This window comes from Spinacia oleracea, chromosome 5 (assembly GCF_020520425.1).
Source record: "Spinacia oleracea cultivar Varoflay chromosome 5, BTI_SOV_V1, whole genome shotgun sequence".
In the NCBI taxonomy this organism is placed as follows: Eukaryota; Viridiplantae; Streptophyta; class Magnoliopsida; order Caryophyllales; family Amaranthaceae; genus Spinacia; species Spinacia oleracea.
In genome coordinates this window covers 60665369-60683227 of record NC_079491.1, presented here as the reverse complement: position 1 = coordinate 60683227, position 17859 = coordinate 60665369, and the positions used below count along the sequence as shown (strand labels likewise).

At 36.6% G+C, this 17859-nt stretch overlaps 2 protein-coding genes across 2 annotated transcripts; one reads left to right on the top strand and one right to left on the bottom strand.

Annotated features, from left to right (window-relative positions):
• Positions 1–480: 480 nt before the first annotated feature.
• On the top strand, positions 481–3400 carry LOC110791124 (cold-regulated 413 inner membrane protein 2, chloroplastic). Its single transcript, XM_021995881.2, has 5 exons — positions 481–863; positions 1080–1208; positions 2210–2305; positions 2439–2503; positions 2989–3400. The coding sequence occupies exons 1-5, from the start codon at positions 724–726 to the stop codon at positions 3222–3224; spliced, it is 666 nt and encodes a 221-aa protein (XP_021851573.1). The 5' UTR covers positions 481–723; the 3' UTR covers positions 3225–3400.
• Positions 3401–3844: 444 nt separating this feature from the next.
• Positions 3845–6148, bottom strand: LOC110791123 (transcription initiation factor TFIID subunit 15b). The gene is made up of 4 exons (XM_021995879.2): positions 5776–6148; positions 4710–5402; positions 4479–4521; positions 3845–4398 (listed from the first exon to the last, which is right to left on the bottom strand). Exons 1-4 carry the CDS (start codon positions 5828–5830, stop codon positions 4158–4160), a joined length of 1032 nt encoding a protein of 343 aa, XP_021851571.2. The 5' UTR covers positions 5831–6148; the 3' UTR covers positions 3845–4157.
• Positions 6149–17859: the final 11711 nt, after the last annotated feature.

Below are 17859 nucleotides of genomic sequence, written 5' to 3'. Positions count from 1 at the left end.
AGCCAATACACGAGTTTTACTCCAATAAAAAATACTTCATCCGATTTTTAATACTCGCAACGTTTAGAATTTTAAATTTTAGCACCATAAAAAACATATTCTACTTTGACTGTTTTTTGTGATTTATATGTAAGATAAAATACAGTGTTGTGGGATCTTGTTAAATTCGTCTCAATGTGTATTTTCAAAATATCAACTTTTTATAATTTTTAATTAAAGAGATTTAAAAATATTAATAATTAAAATTGTGTATGTCGACATTTTTAATAAAAATGATAAACGTTACGAGTAAAAATGAACGGACAAAGTAAAATTAGTAAGGGAGGATTTTGGAATCTTTCTAGTGTCACTTCATACCGACATACCTTCATTATTCAACTCCAAATTTTCAATTCAATTCATATTGTATTTCTATATTTTCATTCACCCAATATAATTTAATTTATTTTATACTCATTCCATCTATTTTTATATCATTAAATTTTTTCCAAAATTCCAAAAATAGTACAGGGAGATATTGACCACTACGTAACAGGATCTTGTCACCTCACATAAAATTGAAAGTGACAAGTGCATCACACTCCCGCCATTGCGCCACCCCTTTCGCGCACCATCATCTTACTAACACCCCCGCCCCCTTCCCCAACACATTCATCAACAAATTCAATTCAAACACTCAGAAATAATTTCATTGAAAAGTTAAAAAAAATATAATCAGCAAAAATGCAATCCCAATGTCTTTCTCTCTGCTCTTCTCCTCGTCTTTTCGCCGCCGTGGCCCCGCCCAAAGCTGTCTTCTCTTCTCTCCAACAGCGCCCTTCCCATTTTTCATGTCCTTCCTCTGTCAACTTTAATCCACTCAGGTGAATATTCTTTCTATCCTGCTTTTATAAAAGTTTGGAAAAAGGAAATAATGTAGACTAGATTTGATCCACAATACCAACTCCTATACTTTTCTAGTTAAGCTAGTTGACATTTTCTGGCTTTCATTAATATAACATATATTGACTATTGTTGTTATTTTAATCATTTTTTAAAATTCTTATGTGCTACTCCTATTGATTTAATTTTGTGCACAGATTGTCGCTGAATCACCAGAATTTGACGCTGAAGAACAGGAGTAAGCGATCTTCAATGGTTGTCAGTAACTCCTTATCTTCGATTATCTCTCCTCGAAATCTCCCATGGATTTCTGCCGTTTCTACTGCGTAATCATCACATCCCCTTGCTTTAATTCTTCGATTTTGCCTCTATAATTACTTGTGTCGATGACAAATATTATTGTTTGAATTTTAGAATTCGAATTCTCACAATAAATTTGCTGAAAATTATCATAATTTAAAGTTTAATCTGATTTTGTATTTCTGTTTTTGTTATCCATATGAGTTGATGACTACTTGATTTGATTGAAAGATTTTTCACAAACCTAGCAAAACGATGCTTGAATTCACCAAAATTTCTTTAGAAGAAGCTCCCCAAAGTTAATAATGAACATAGGCAATTGATGGAAGATTTCACAAACCTAGCAAAACGATGCTTGGATATCTTTTGTTCTTGCAAAGTGTTGAGATATGAATTGCTAGGATTTTGTTTCGTAATTTTGGCCAAAATAGGCAAGTGCACATCGGGATCAATCCGGCATTTTTGGTTTAATGGATTCATTTCCTATCTCAAACTGATGTGCAGTTAACAATCAGCTAAATTAGAGTGAGTACTTGGGGAATTTGAAAACCAGTATCTATAAATATTTAGTTCTCATGGATATAGGTGCTTCGGGCAAACATGTTTTGTACCGGTGAAGGTCTATTTATGTGCTTCTTCTTACATGTAACTTTTGCCTGGAAAATTCAACAGATAGATTACCCATATTACTCAAAATTTGATCGTGGTGATCATTCTTCAAGCTTACTTGTGAGGATCCTTGATGTCAAATGCAGTTTTGGAAGTATAGGCTTAAATCCCATATCGTGATTCTTCTGCTGTTGGCTATCAGCTTCTTGATTCATCTTTATGAAGCCATCTGATTGTTTCTTCTCTGCTTCGTACTTCAGATATTGATCTGAAAAAACTTATTTTGCACATTTTTATTTACATGTCATACATGTCTTCTTCTATCTCATGCATTTTCCATAGTGTAGAAACACAATTCAATTCCTTTATATATTTATTTGTTTGATCACAAGCTCACGTAATCCTTCTATCTGCTCAGGATTCTCATGCTCGTGAAAGGAACCCCAATACATAAGTCGTTTCTTGTGCCTCTTTTTGCTTTACAGGCACCTGCAAGTGTCATCGCGTGGATGCAGTAAGTTTTTGAAACTTGTTTTCGTTGTTTTGCTGTTCATGACTTTGAACCCCTCTTATATTTTTTGAAAAAGTTGTATGAGTTTTCTTTGCTTCATCAATTTTACAACGTAAGACTTATCTTCAATTTTCAGGGGAGAATATGGTGCTTGGGCAGCTTCTCTAGCCCTCCTTGCCCGCCTCTTCTTCTCTCTTCCAGGTGAGGGCTAAAAACAGTGACTATCATTTTCTCTTCCTCACCCTTTAGAGAACTAAGGAAATGAAATTACTATATATGTTTTAATTAGAGTATGTAAGCATACGTTAAGAGTACGTATGATGGCAATGTCATTAAATCTCCCCGTACTCCCCAATCCAACCCACTTCCACACACCAAAAAAAATGATAATGGAAATTGAAGTGGGTGTTGGGGAATGTAATGGCTAGCAAATTGACATAGGCATTTGAGTGCTTGAACCTTTCTTATCCCCCAAACTGTTTTATTAATGTCATTGATGTTTTTTTATGCATTTCTTTGATCTGTTTGTTCTATTCAGCTGTAGAATGTGCCACTTAATGCTAAGTTATCTTCCCATCCACCCCCCTTGATAGACCATCGATAGCCTGTAGCCTGTAGAGCTGTAGGTATCGATGCTGTTTAATGTCCTTATTTTTTAGTTCCTAACTCGTCTACTTTGTTTGTAGGTGAACTGGAACTCCCTTTCCTTACATTGGTTTTGGTAATTGTTGCTCCACGTCAAGCAATGAACCTAAGGGGGACACAGGCAGGAGCCATTATATCTTTAACAATTGCAGCCTTTTTGGCGTTCCAGCATTTTACAAACACTGGAGGTCTGCAGAAATCATTTGAGCAAGTTTCTATTGTTGCAACTTTAGCCATCATCTGTATCACCGTTGTGCCTGGCCTGCTATTGATTTGATTTTGATGTGGATCAAATTTGTCGACGTCATGTTTATCTTTTAGAAAAAGTAAATAAATTGTGAGTTTTGACAGTATTAGCTTCAGAACCTATGTTGTATATACCAGACAAATGAGTTCCATTGTCACTGTTTTTGTTGGTATATCCAATGAAAATAAAGGTTCTTTTTCACGCTATTCCTACATTTTCATTTGCAACACATTGATTATGCTTCCAATTACTAAGGAAGCTTAGTATCCTAATTATTTATCTGCATATGCAACCTTTATCTTGTCATTATTGAAGGGTGAAATCATAAGAAACTGGAGTTTGGGATAATTTTGTGAAAGTTGAAGGCTAGAAACCTGAAGTGGATAATCTTGTTGCAATGCAAATGAAACTTATCTCGTGCTTCTCTATCTTGCCTTCTCTGTCTCATAAGTTATTCCTGAACCCAATGTTTAGTACATATGGAATGAAAGGACTCTCTTTCTGGTACATATATGGAAACCCACTTTGGTCAAAGAACTTGAGTTTTTCCCCTTTCTATTTTCGCGATATGTATTCACTTTGAAATATTATCATGCTGTAACATCATGAGTTGCATTATGTCGAAGTAATTTTTGAGGAGTAAGTCATAGTTTTTAGCTGCACGAAATTGTATCATTCTTTGCTGTAAAATACAGAATCTCCTAATTATTATTTTTGAATTGTAAATTACTGTTTCTACAAGTATAAATTACTAAAAGATTGCTGTAAGCCTATAGCGCCAACAACGCAGCCTAACAAAGAACTATGTATTATGTGAGGAGTAATAAATGGAGTCTCCTCCTGGTAGTAAGGAGGACCTGAAATCTGAAGTTCATATGTCAAGTAGTGAGTGCCTCCTAACAACTTCATCTGGCATGTACTGCTTCTTGGTGGGAAAAAGTGTTTGCCTCCTACCTTTGTTCATTAATGATTTGCTAGTAGAATGTACATAAATATGGCTGTTGTTGAGCTAAAGAAGAAAATCCATTTCTCAGAAATGGCAGAAGCCATATTTGGGCTTCCTGTTGGTTCTGGCCCATAAACTGATGCTCCTCCGAGAGGTGGTCCTGGGAAAGTTCCGATTGATGGACTTGGTGGACTGAATGTAGTTGGTGGTGTATCCATGGATGGAGCTGGAGGAGTTGGTGAAATTGGTGGTGTTGTGCTGTAACAGAACGTAACATAAGTAGTCGATCTGCTTTTGTATAAGAAATGAAAGCTAAAAACCAACAGTTGAATGCTTACCTTGTTGATCCTTTTGATGACGAATAGCGACAATTTCCAGTGCCTGCAACAGGAAAAAGATTTGGTTGGTAACTTGGTAAAATGCTACAATTCGCTTCTTGAGTTTATGTTTATTCTTTCACAACATAGATTATCAGAGGGCAGGATTCCATTTATTGGTATTCCTCCATGATTAAAGAAAAAGATCATGGATACATTCTCAGATGAATAGAGTCTAAAAAATGTACTTACTTGGATCTGTGCTGACAAGCTGGGCAGTTCCTCCAAAATCACAGCTGGTAGGAGCTGGGTTCTTCTGGTAATAGCTATTGTAAGCGTAAGAAGCATGGTCTTTTACTGAATTCGGATCAGCACAACTTCCTCCTGGTTGAATTGCAGAGCAGTCAGCTCCTCCATATCCACATGCATAGTCCAAACCAACTTGTAAAGCCTTTTCTGAGGCACTTGGGTTTGCTACACACCAAGATCCTCCTCCACCTCCACCTGCCCCTCCTCCTGCTCCTGCTCCTCCACCTCCACCTGCCCCTCCTCCACCTCCTGCTCCTCCATCCCCACCTCCTACTCCTCCTCCATCCCCACCTCCTACTCCTCCTCCTCCATCCCCACCTCCTCCTCCCAATGACGGTGGAGGATTTGTGGATGGTGTGGTTGGCGTTGTTGTTGGTGTGGTAGTTGGGGTGGTTGGTGTTGTGGTTGGTATAGTTGGCGGGTTTGTGGTTGGCGTATACGGCGGGTTTGTAGTGGGACTGGTTGTCGGGGTGGTGGTGGGAGTTGGATCAAAAGTTGGAACATCCGTTGGATTGTCAGGTGGCATATCTGTTGGAAAAGTGTCGTGCATGATCGTTGTTGGGTAGGTGCCATGAGTGATCTCTGTTGGATAAGTATCATATATTTGGAACTTGTTTGTTACTACAGCACTTGACCCTGAAAATGTTCATAAAACTGTAAGTTTTCTTTCTTTCTTTTTTTGGTGTTAATGCTACAGACTTGCATACAATCATATTAAAGATCATCTTGAAGCATAGATATCCATGGAACGGGTATGCATAAGTCTGTTGTTCATACTAGTTCATGAAAAATGAAGCTATTAATTACATGGTGGGAAACATACAGAGTTATTTTTCTTATTTAGAAAGTGGCTTCACCTTGTAGATGAAATCAAACTAGGGAAATTTTGTTATCTGAAATTAATCTACTGATTTTATTCCTTCTCCTGATAAGGAATTATCAGAAAATATCATGTAGAGTTACTATTTAAATGAACAGCCTAAGTAATGAGAACATATGATCGAATCACCTGATAGAAATACTAGCAACAGAACCGGTAGACAATGCAGAAGCATGGAAACCATCTTCTTGAGCTTTCCTATAATATCCCGTAGCAATCTGGAAGATATTCAGATATCCTGGCTAACTTGATAAGTTTATCAGAATAGAATGATGCGAGAACAACAACAGCACTACAGCAGCAGCAGCAGCAGATTGTACGTTGTGAAATAATGGAAACCGTAATGATGTATGGGCAAAGGGGAGTGTATGATAGTCGGCTTCATTTATTATAACAAGTGCAGTGAGAATAATGATAGAATCAAGTGCTTTTCCTGGCTGAAAAAGAGAGAGAAAGGAGAAGAGGAAAAGAATATAAGCAAAACTTGAAAGAGGAGGCAAATGTTATTAATTAGTTGGGAATTTGGAAATAACAAGCTAAGTTAAGGTGGTGGCATAAAAGGTACCTTAAGAATAAATGGGAACAAAAGATTGATCTGTTTGGGATTTGAATCTTAGAGTTTCTTTGCCTTCTTTTCATGTAAACTTGACATACATGTTTTACTTCCTTCTGTCAACTTTTTTTTGCTTTTCTCATATAAACTGTCATGGTACTAAATCAAAAGGTAAAGTTGTTTAAATCTCCTGGTTTCCTCCCTTTTTTTACTTGTATATTTTTAAAATCCAAATAAAATATTTCAGATTACTCCCCCTAAATAAATTATTTTTTTGGACAATATCACACACAAATGTCTATGTTCCAAACAAAATAAGGTTTTATTCTATTTCATTTATCTAAACTTATCTGAATTTTTCTTATCGTATTGAACTTATTTTATTTGAATTTTATTTATTTAAACTTATCTTATCTGAAAAATATGATTATTTGTCTCAAATTGTATGAAAAAGCTTACTACGTGTTTTGTTCGAAAATTTAATTTTGTACTTAACTTAACTTGTATCTTAAAATAAATCAAAATAAAGCGAACAAAATAGGGCCTGGCTTTGGTATCGATGACCCCGACACCCCGTGTTCGATCCCCCGCAACAATAATTGGGAGGGGATTGAAACCTATCCACCCATAACTCGCCTCGAATCCAGATCAACCCTAAGGGTGAATCGGGTGCTAACACAAAAAAAAATATTTCAAGGAAAATAAGGTTAGATAAACAAGTCGAATAGAACATATCCATCCATATATATCAGCATAAAAATAGCAAGTTTGTATCAAAAATAGGTTTTGTTTATTGCTACTTTAGGAGTATTTATACGACATGTCTAAAGTGGCGACAATCCTTCTTTTTTATTGTACAATTATATGATTATACAAGAAGAGAAGAGAAGAGATTCCTGTTTGTTCTACAGTTTTTGTTTCAGTTTCTGCAAATTCTAGTATGGTCTGCAATCGTAGCATACACACTAATTTTAATTCTCTCACTCCAATCTGAAATGGATCTTCGTTTCAATGTAGGGTGGAGTATCAACTACTAGAATGAATGCTTTTAACATTTACGAGCATGAGAATTTTCAATAAAAATGAACCGTATCCTTAATTTGTCAAGCCATATCTTCCACATCAACGAAAGTGCCTTCGATCCGAACCCTATTGTTTCATACCCGGAATAATTTGGCACCGTCTGTGGAAAAGATACTACAAAGTAGACCTGTCAAAAATCGACCCGACCCGAAACCGACCCGAACCGAAAATATTGGGTCTTGAACAAGATTTTGTGACCCGTAACCCGATTTTATCCGAACCCGAGCAAACCGATAAGTAATGGGTCAAAACCCGGCCAAACCCATTTTGACCCGACCGATTGAAAACCATTGTATTTATAGTAATAAATGAGATTAAGAGAAAATTTAAGCGCAATGATCACGTTTTTTACTATTGTTCCGTGTAATATAATTTTAATTTGAATTATACGCCGTTTTATGGTTGAATTTGACTAAATATAAACTTGTGTAGGAAAATTTGTTAATTTGTGCCCATATTTTGTAAATTTGTCACCTAAATTAATGAAAATATAATGCGCATTTTAAAATCTCTCACCCCGTTGGGTCGACCCGAACCCGAAAAGTGTCCGACCCAATAACCGAACCCGAGAATTATTTTTTATAGTCCGACCCGACCGACCCGTTTGACAGGTCAACTACAAAGCCTTGAAAAACCACCATTTTGCTTCCAAAATGGAAAACCTCAACAATTACACAGACTCCGAGTCTATGCGCATGTCAACTCCCAGCCGAGTAGGACAACGTACACTCATATGGTAGCCTCTAGACCACCGGCCCCGAGAAAGGAACAGTTGAACGCGGCCATGAGGATAATGTAGAAATTCTTGCAAACAAAAAAGAGCAACTTGCAAGAAATGACTGTCGTACACACCGGAGGACTAGACGCTAGCTGAATTTGGAGCCACGACGAGCGGTGAGCCCTCCAGGTCCAACCGAACTCTCCCAACACTATCAGGAACTCACTTGACATCTAGGTGGACGGGAAGCACTTGGAACTCCTAGGAAAGGGACAACCAGAATGGTTCAGGGAACCAACTCCCCGAACTTTTCGAAGCAATGGGACGACTATAAGTTGACCCACTCGGATCCAAAGTAGCGTGTATAGTAGGCTAAGGCCCTCGGTGCACGAAAGGATCGGTGACTCTAGAAAATCCAATGACCAACCAGAAACAAGCAGCCAAGCTGCTAGGAGAGGCAAGGACAGGTGAGACAGGACTCCTAGCCCCCATCTGAAGGAAATAATGCCCTTGGTCCAAGTATGCATTCTATGTTAAGTCTAATAAATGCGGTTCAGTATTAATTAACAAGTTAATAATTCAGTGAGATCAAGTGAGCTGAATGCCTAGCTAGAGGCCGCTTCAGTTCAAGTGGAATTAATGATATTAATCCACAGCTTACTCTTGACTGAACCCGTAGGGTCACACAAATAGTACGTAAACGGATCAAGTATTTAATGGCATTAAATACTCCATCTATGAATATTCGGAACCGACGGATCTTGGTTTCAGTGGGAGCTAAGATCGTCACAGGCAAGAAATGAATACTCCGGAAACGATGATATTGCCGGAAACGGAAATATGGATCGTATCGGAAATATAAATATTATCCAAGTCGTAGATGTTGCCGGAAACGGAAACATGGTACGTATCGGAAAATATTATCGGAAATGGAAATATTGCCAGAATCGGAAATATTGCCGGAAACGGAAATATTGTCAGAATCGGAAATATTACCGGAATCGGAAAATAATTCCGGAAACGGAAATATTAAATATTTGTTCGAAACGGAAATTAATTCCGGAATCGGAAATATTAAATATTGTTCGTATCGGAAATGAATTCCGGAATCGGAAAATTTAATCGGAAGCGCATCGTACGAATAAGCATCGGACGAGGCCTGCCGGACGAGGCCCAGCACGAAGCCAGGCCATCGCCCAGCAAGCCAAGCGCGCCGCACAAACAGCCACGCCAGGCCCAGCGCAAGGCCAGGCCCAGCAGGCTGCACAGCACGCGCAGCGCGCAGCGCGCGCGGGCGCTGCGTGGGCTGCTGCTCGCGCGCACGCATGGGGGCCCATCGTGGCTGCCGTGCGTGTGTGTGCAAGTGTTTGTGTTCGTGCACGTTTCCTAAAACATGCAGAGTTCGGTTAATGATTAAATTCCTAATTCTATTTGATAAATTAATTAAATTAGAGTTCTTGTAGGATTCTAGGTTTAATTAATTTGTATCTGAATAGGATTTCGATTCCCTTTCCATACCCCTATAAATATGAGGCTAGGGCTCACAATTTATAACAAGTTTCAAAGTATTCAAAAAGTGAGTTTTTGAGAGAAAACTAAAACACACATCTTGCTCATAAAAGTGCCGAAATTTTCTAGTACCTTAAGGGCGATTCTAGTTGGTCAATCTTAAGGCGGATCCGGACGTGCTGTGGACTATCTACGGAGGGACGACACTTGGAGTCCTAAAGACTTGTTCTTGTTCGGTTCGGGCGCAGCTAGGGAGGGCACGCAACAAAGAGTATGCATCTAAATTATGCTATATGATTATGTGTAAATAATATGTTGTCCTGGGTTAATGGTTGTTTCCGCATGATCTATGTAATGTCATATGTATCATAACCTAACAGTGGTATCACGAGCCCCTTATTATTTTCATAATCTAAATTGCATGAACATGGTTAAATATTACAAATTTGCAAGAATTAAAAGGGGTGATTAATTTTCGTAATTGTTAATTAATTGCAAATTGCGTTTATTTAATTATACGTACGCAGTTTTTCGGCAGTTTCTTCGTTACTCATCCGAATTGAGTGATTTTTGTGTCAATTCCGCATGTAAAAGGCATTATAAAATTTTGACAAAAACAATATTTTTCTGCCGAACCCAGAATTCTCAAATTCGAAGCCTAACTATGACTTTTCGAAGGTTTTAGTTTTTCGAATGCAAAATTTCGTAAATTTAAGATGTTAAATTAAATATTTGCGATTCTTGTTGATAAATCTTGAATTTTTGATTGACCTACTGCATATGTTTAACAAGTTTGAATGCCTAGTCTTGTTAATTATGCAATCTAATTTGTAATTATGATTAATTTGTTGAAAATTAGAATAATTTAGAATTAATTTGATTTTCATAATTAATTGTAATTTAATTAGAAACCTATGATTAAAAACCACCATAAAAATTGTAAATTTATGATAAATTTTAAATTTTTATGACCTAGACTTGAATCCATAACAATCGGAAATCAATTGGATAATAAATTTTCGATTTTTTCGCCCTAAAATTATGAAATTAATATTATTTATTAATTTGTCATTAATTTTAAATATAAATTTTAAATTTTTATGCAATTCGTTCATAAAACTTGCACGCACGAAGCAATGGACGCTTCGTGTTACCCTTAAGGGGTGTTGTATAATGCGGGCATGCGACGACGAGCAAGGGAGCTCGTCGCCCGTGCGGCACGAATGCAATGAGCAAGGGCGTAGTGCACGAGCACAAGGCAGCAGCCCTGCCTTGTGTCGTGTGCCACGAGCAATGGACGAATGGGCTTGGGCGAAGGGCGAGCCAAGGCAGTCGCGTGTGGGCAGCAAGCAAGCTGCGCCACAACGCGCACTGCCTCGCGCAAGAGCGCGCAGCCTCGCGCGCAGCGAGCGCAAGCTCGCGTGCCACGAGCGCTGCGCCCAGCATTGCTCGCGCGCACAACGAGCGAGGATTCGCGCGCACAGCCAGCATTGCTCGCGCGCACAGCGAGTGATGTCGCCCGCCCAGCGAGCGATGTCGCGCGCCCAGCGAGCAATGGCTCGCGCGCCCAGCGAGCGATGTCGCGCGCGCACTGCGAGCGATAGCTCGCGTGCGATGAGCGCTGGCGCGCGCAGCGAGCACCAATGCGTGCGGAGGCTTGCGATGGGGATGCAGCAGCTATGCGACGAGCGCATGGGCTGCGCGCACATGGCCAGCAATGGCTGTGTGCGTGCGGCCCATGGGCGTGCAACGCGTAGGGTGTTTGCGTTACGATTAAAGATCGTTTTGAATGTTTAATTTGAAAATTTCAGTTCACGTAATTTTAATTAATTTTAAAATTAATAATTTAAATTATTTTCTTGAATTTTAATTTTGAATATTGTAATTATAATAAATTTTATTTATTCTAATTATTTTACTAAAATTAAAATCATGAATTAATTTAAATACGATTGAAATTAAATTAAACTTTTTGGATTCAATTATAAATTTATATGAGCTTTAAATTTTAATTAAATTTGTATGTTTCCGGTTAGACTAGAAATACATTTTTATGTTTAAAATTAGTAAAACATATAAATTTATTGGTTTAAGTGGGAGCGCTTTTTAGTCATAAACTCTTGATTAGGTCTACAAATCCTTAAGGTTAAAACAACTTGATTAGAATTAATAAGGACTGAATAATTGGTAGATTATTGGTGCCCTTGATTAATTGCTGCAAATGTTTACGTGATGCATAATGTGTTTTACTAACCAGCTATGTGGGCCATTCATGATAATGAATGGGTGAATGGTATATATTGTATATGTACTGTTTTGCAGGTTATGAAGTGACTAGTATGGCCCAAATAGGATAGAAAATATGGTCTGCGTACCATTAATTTGAATGTAATTGGTCTAAAGTACCAAAGTTATTTTTCAATTCAAATATGGTCTGCGAACCATCAAATAGTTGTAATTAGTTATAGCTTATCCTATTTGAAGAAAATGGTGCCTCCCACGGAGATTTTCAAGACGGACTTTGAAGTTAAAGCTTCAAGATGAAGTCGGGCCATACTAGATCACATTTATCTTATGCATGTTTTAAGTTATTTATTGCTTTAAATATGTCTTAAAATGCATGAGATTACGGCTTGATTATGTTGCATGATTAAGGATTTTAGTTCACTTAAAATCTAACCAACATAGTAAGAGCCTTAAGTTCCAAACTTAAAAATTGAGTTAAAAGGTGCCATGCCAAAATATACACTTGCTTGGATATCCTTTACATCAATTTAGTAATAGTTTTCGCTCAGCGAGGTGTTACTTATTAGTCCTAAAGGGGCAAGGTACACAAATAATTGTGAGTACATGTTAGTTTTGGTGAAACTCAACGATATAAGTAAGGAGTCCTTTTATGTCGTGGCAAAATCGATAGGTTTACCTAATAAGTTCTTAGACGTACCTATCAACCAAGAGTAGTTTCTAGACTATTAGCAAAAGGCTTTTGCTTACCTAAAATGTTTTAGGACTAAGTCGACAAACTGTGCTGAGTTCTTCAATGATTTTAGGATCTTGGAATCATTTTATTCACACCTGCCGGAACAATAAAATCGAATAAAATGCTAATAACTTGTTTGAATTGCATGGTTGCTTTAATTTCAAGTTATTATTCATGATAAATGTTTAGACTTTGCATGCTTCAATGTATGTTTTAATTATTGTTTATAATTAAATATCTTGCACTGCAATAAATCCTTTTAGAAAGGTAACAGTAAATTTCCTCGATTGGTAGTGAATCCAAGAACGATTCACGGAAATGAGAGAAAGTGAGCAATTTAAAATGTACGTTTCTTTTAGCGACTTTTATGGTTGTTTTCGAATATCAAAGTCGAATGGCAAACCGATTGGTGCTTGTGAATTCAAAATACAATGTAGTTTTGAGATCATAAAGCATTGAGTTTAAACGCTCAGCTTTACCAATGGTTAACAACCTAATATCCTTGTCCATTTAATTCTCGAATGAGTCTAGTCCCTAGACATTCGAATAGATCGATGCTTAGAGAACTTTAGACGCTTCTGTGAGATCATCTAGTTGAAACAAAATATTCAACATAAATTAAAATGGTAAAGAACCTTGTTGGTGACATTGGACATGTCTAACAAAGTATAAAAGTCAACACTAAAGAATTCAATTCTTAAGACTATAAGAAAGGGTACAAGAAATAGGAAAACGAGGAACAAATGAAAGGAATTTACGATTCCGTTTCTACCTATAAGTTTATGTTTAAAGAGAAGTGACCTAGCAATCAAACTTCCTTGGTATCATATACCGCTTGAGGTTCTTACTTCGGTAATAACTCAAACAATGGAAGCTAGGATACACTAATGACCTACAAGTGGGAAATGAAGCATGGCAATGCTACATTAGTTGTAGGGTCATCTAGTTTGTTTTAAGTCCTTTCAAAGGCTGGAACTAAATGGCTATTTTGTTCCATAATCAGCATACCTAAATTTCTGCTTCAAACACAGAAAAACTCACATTCAGAAGAACAAAAACAATGCTTGTTTGTTTGTTTATTTGAATGAAATGGTCATTTACGGAATGAGTCAATATGCTTGATTAAAACAAACAACTCTTTAAAGAACTTTACTAGGTTCAAATCAACCCCTTGATTTGAGTTCCACTAATCTTTGGCATTGTTGCTTAGACCATTATCAACAAGTTAACATTCAAAAGCTCTATTTTGATGGACTTTTGAAAGTTGGTTGATTTCTAGATCAACTTAAGACAAGCTAGTCTTACTTGTTGAAAGTAACAAAAGATATGAACTATTGTTAGAACGCCTAGACGATAGAGTTCAAAGCTAAAGAAAAATTTTATGACTTTATTATTTCATATGGATTTGAGTGAATATAGGTTTATTGACTCAAATGTGATATAAGTTGAATCTGTTTGGGTAGTTCCAAGATTCAGAAGTATAAAATCCACTTGGCAAGAAATCATAAAGATCTAGGTTAGATCATGTTGATGATTACTTGAGACCAAATATGATCATCAATGATTGTGTGTTGTAATTTCACAATCTAGGTCCATAAGATATGGCATATCGTAGTTGGAATAATCGAAGTCAATTAGTACTTGATTCGATCAATGATGAATCATAAAGACTTTTTCCTATAATTTCTAAAACAAAATGCTCAACTACCACCAAACTAAACCAAATTCGTCAAAGCTATTGAAAAGTAATTTCAGGATATCTTTTCAATTATATATATCTAAAGAGTTGCTAAACTCAGTGGGAGCTTAGTGTTTGTTATTCAGCAAACTAAGGCCCAAGTCTAGATATATGTTTCATTGTGATTTATTCAAATGAGACACAAGGGTATTGTTTCTACCACGAATTTTGAGAACATAATGTTTGTTTGCTCGAAATAATGTCCTTTTGGAGATTTGTTTCCAAAATGACAAGTGGGAGAAAATAGACCTCGAAAGTCTTCGAGGCGAACAACAAACATAAACGGACTTTCCGGAGGCTTTTCGAAGTGCTTCAGAAAAACCAAACTTATTCTTTAAGGACTTTAGAAGTGGCTTTAAAGAATAGACATCTCTTAGAAGACTTTACAAGTGCTTCAAGGAGAACAGAATATTCAAAGGACTTTCAAGTGGCTATTGATATTCTATTGTTTGATGTTCTATACCCAAGTAGGCATAGAATTCAAGTCACTGAAACTATGAGATTCTTCTATTAAATAGTGAAGAAACATAGAGATCAGGTCAATGAAACTATGAGATTCTTCTATTAAATAGTGAAGAAACCTACAACTTGCAGTCAAACTATCATCATATAGATTAATGAGTTTGTGACTTGTAAGAAAGCTATGACGAAACCTAGATTCCCTAAAATGGTTAGAGGCCATATATAGACTCAAATGTTTTAAATGGTTAGAGGCCATAAAACATACTCAATGTTTTGATGACAAAATTGAAATTTTGTTGATTTGCAAGAATGGGTTCACACCTATTGGTTGCAAGTTTGTTTTAAGGATAAAAACCATCAAACATGGAATTGTGTTCACACACAAAGCTAGATTAGTTGCTAAAGGTTACAAGCAAATTCATGGTGTAAATTGTGTTGAAACCTCATGCATAATCGTAATGCTCAAGTCTATAATTCAAGCAATGATTGCATATTGGTACATATAGCAATTGGATGACAAAACGTATTCCTCAATCAAATGTTGGAATAAACTATGTACATGGTATGTCATAGGATTTGTGGATCCAAATAAATGCTTGAAAGAGAAAGCTAGCTTATAAAATCTAAGTACAGATTTAAGCAAGCAATTGGGAATTGGAACTGTATTTTAAGTGAAGCTAATAAGCATTTTAGTTTCATAAAATATACATGATTCTTATACATATATAAGAAGTTTAGTGGGAGTACATAAAAACTTAATTGGTCCTATGTGTATCACACACATATCTCTCTATTGTAAAATAACATTCAAATGCTAATGACTTAGATTTGAGATTATTCATCAATGATGGACCATGGCGAAACTTAGTACATACTGGGTATTAAGATCTATTTACAAAGATCTTATAATATTGTTTTAGATTAAGTAATGGAATTTACTAAATCAAACACGAAAGACTCCATTGGAGATATTCGACCCATATGAATAAATCTAAGTAAAGGATGTTTGAACTATGTATAAGCATTTACTAAGTTAAACATCAAAGGATCTAAATAAGATTCTTAACCTATATTATATGTCAAAAGAATTTAGCTGAATTTAGTATCTACTGAAACTAGATAAGCTAAAGTTACATGAATAGAATTCAATTGGGAATTATTCTGCAAAAGAATTTATCATGTATGATATAATATGAGGATCGCCAAAAACGTATCGTATGACTTTAGCCATGACGAACATATACCAATCTCTATTGATCTAAGTAAAGATCAACTAGATTGAGATCAAGAATACTTATGGTACTTGAAAAGGTACATAGGAATAGTTCTTGATTCAAGGAAATAAAGATATGCTAAATATTGATGCTACACGCATAAACACTGGCAAAGGATCAAGCAAGACCCTTTGGAGTTAACCATTAATAAGGACGAGCTATAGAGCATCGTGTTTTGAAATGGCAACATGGATTGGAGACCATGAGTTGTTGCGTGGGAAATTAAAATAATAATTTCTATGTTCTAAGATATAGTTGGAGAGTCTTCCACATATCTATGAACTGCTTGGATAGGTAAATCCAAACAAAGCATCACTAGCAACCTATACAGTTGAAGTAAAAGTGATTATTGCCTAAGAAGCAATAAAACAGGGTTGTTTAAAGTTCTTCACTGAACTTGGGTAGATCACCTATCTGCTGGCTTGATGGTTCTTCATTGAAAAATGCGTAGAACCACTCTTGAAGCAAGAAAAACGTCTGCTAACTTGATGGTTCTTCATTGCAAAATGAGTAAAACCACCATCGAAGTAAGAAAGACTAGATCGCATAATAAACAAACTCAAAAGATCTTATTCATCATATCTCGAAGAACATTCGATGAAAAAGGATATTAAGATTGGCAAAGAATGATAACTAAACCTATGCAACAAGTGAGAAGCAACACTCACATTGTCGCACTGGAAATCAAGCATAGCTTTGAATTCCATGAATTGTTTTAGAAGATGGGTTTGAGGCCCATGGTTATAAAACATTGGGGTTGAACATTTATCATATATGAAATGTATTTTCATATTCCATTTAATCTTGGTTTAGTATTAAATGATGAGTCCCTTCAAATTTGACGATATATTCAAGATAGACTGTCAGGACCAGTCCTGTGACTAAGAAATGTCTATCAAGTGAACTTGAAAGTCAAAGGTTGAAAATGGTCCCTATTCGGAGTTTTCTATAAAATTGGACGCATAGAAAACGTTAGACGATTAGAATGCAAGATGACTAGTAGTTCTGTTTCTTGAACTATGTGGACATGGCAATGTCATAATCATTTGCATAGATACTTACTTTGGGAAGACTAGTATCGGACAAGACCTATGAAACTTTACTGTAAGAGATGAAAGTCTGTCATAAGTAAATTTCATTAAATTATTAGACACTAAATCCTCAATACCTGAGTGATTTGAGATTACTTGTTTGAGAACTGGTTGCTTTGACGTTGACCAACCGTCGCACCGTAAAAGGAGGCTATAAAGGCAACGCTCAGGTAATCACCTATCAAACGAAGTCTAATCTTAAGATCGCAAGATTGGGATTGTCCTCCCATAAATCGGGATGAGATGCTTAAAAGTTGTACAAGGCCACTCGGAGAGCTAGAAACTGTGAAATGCATGGCCGTGCTCGGATGAATCATAGGCTATGATTATCTGTTTATTTGATCAGTTGAACTCTGAAACCGAGGAACACCTCTGGACATAATAAGGATGACAACTCTTACCTTATGTTCAAGAGCAAGCATCGAGAGACAAAGGAATTAGGAAATGCACACTTGTCCCTAAGGACAAGTGGGAGACTGAAGGAAATAATGCCCTTGGTCCAAGTATGCATTCTATGTTAAGTCTAATAAATGCGGTTCAGTATTAATTAACAAGTTAATAATTCAGTGAGATCAAGTGAGCTGAATGCCTAGCTAGAGGCCGCTTCAGTTCAAGTGGAATTAATGATATTAATCCACAGCTTACTCTTGACTGAACCCGTAGGGTCACACAAATAGTACGTAAACGGATCAAGTATTTAATGGCATTAAATACTCCATCTATGAATATTCGGAACCGACGGATCTTGGTTTCAGTGGGAGCTAAGATCGTCACAGGCAAGAAATGAATACTCCGGAAACGATGA

Coding starts and splice junctions, on each gene's coding strand:
- LOC110791124 (XM_021995881.2), top strand. CDS start 724: ATGCAATCCCAATGTCTTTCTCTCTGCTCTTCTCCTCGTCTTTTCGCC. Junction 864..1,079: donor GTCAACTTTAATCCACTCAG/GTGAATATTCTT, acceptor TTTTGTGCACAG/ATTGTCGCTGAATCACCAGA. Junction 2,306..2,438: donor AGTGTCATCGCGTGGATGCA/GTAAGTTTTTGA, acceptor TTCAATTTTCAG/GGGAGAATATGGTGCTTGGG.
- LOC110791123 (XM_021995879.2), bottom strand. CDS start 5,830: ATGGTTTCCATGCTTCTGCATTGTCTACCGGTTCTGTTGCTAGTATTT. Junction 4,522..4,709: donor GCTTGTCAGCACAGATCCAA/GTAAGTACATTT, acceptor TTCCTGTTGCAG/GCACTGGAAATTGTCGCTAT. Junction 4,399..4,478: donor TCATCAAAAGGATCAACAAG/GTAAGCATTCAA, acceptor GTTCTGTTACAG/CACAACACCACCAATTTCAC.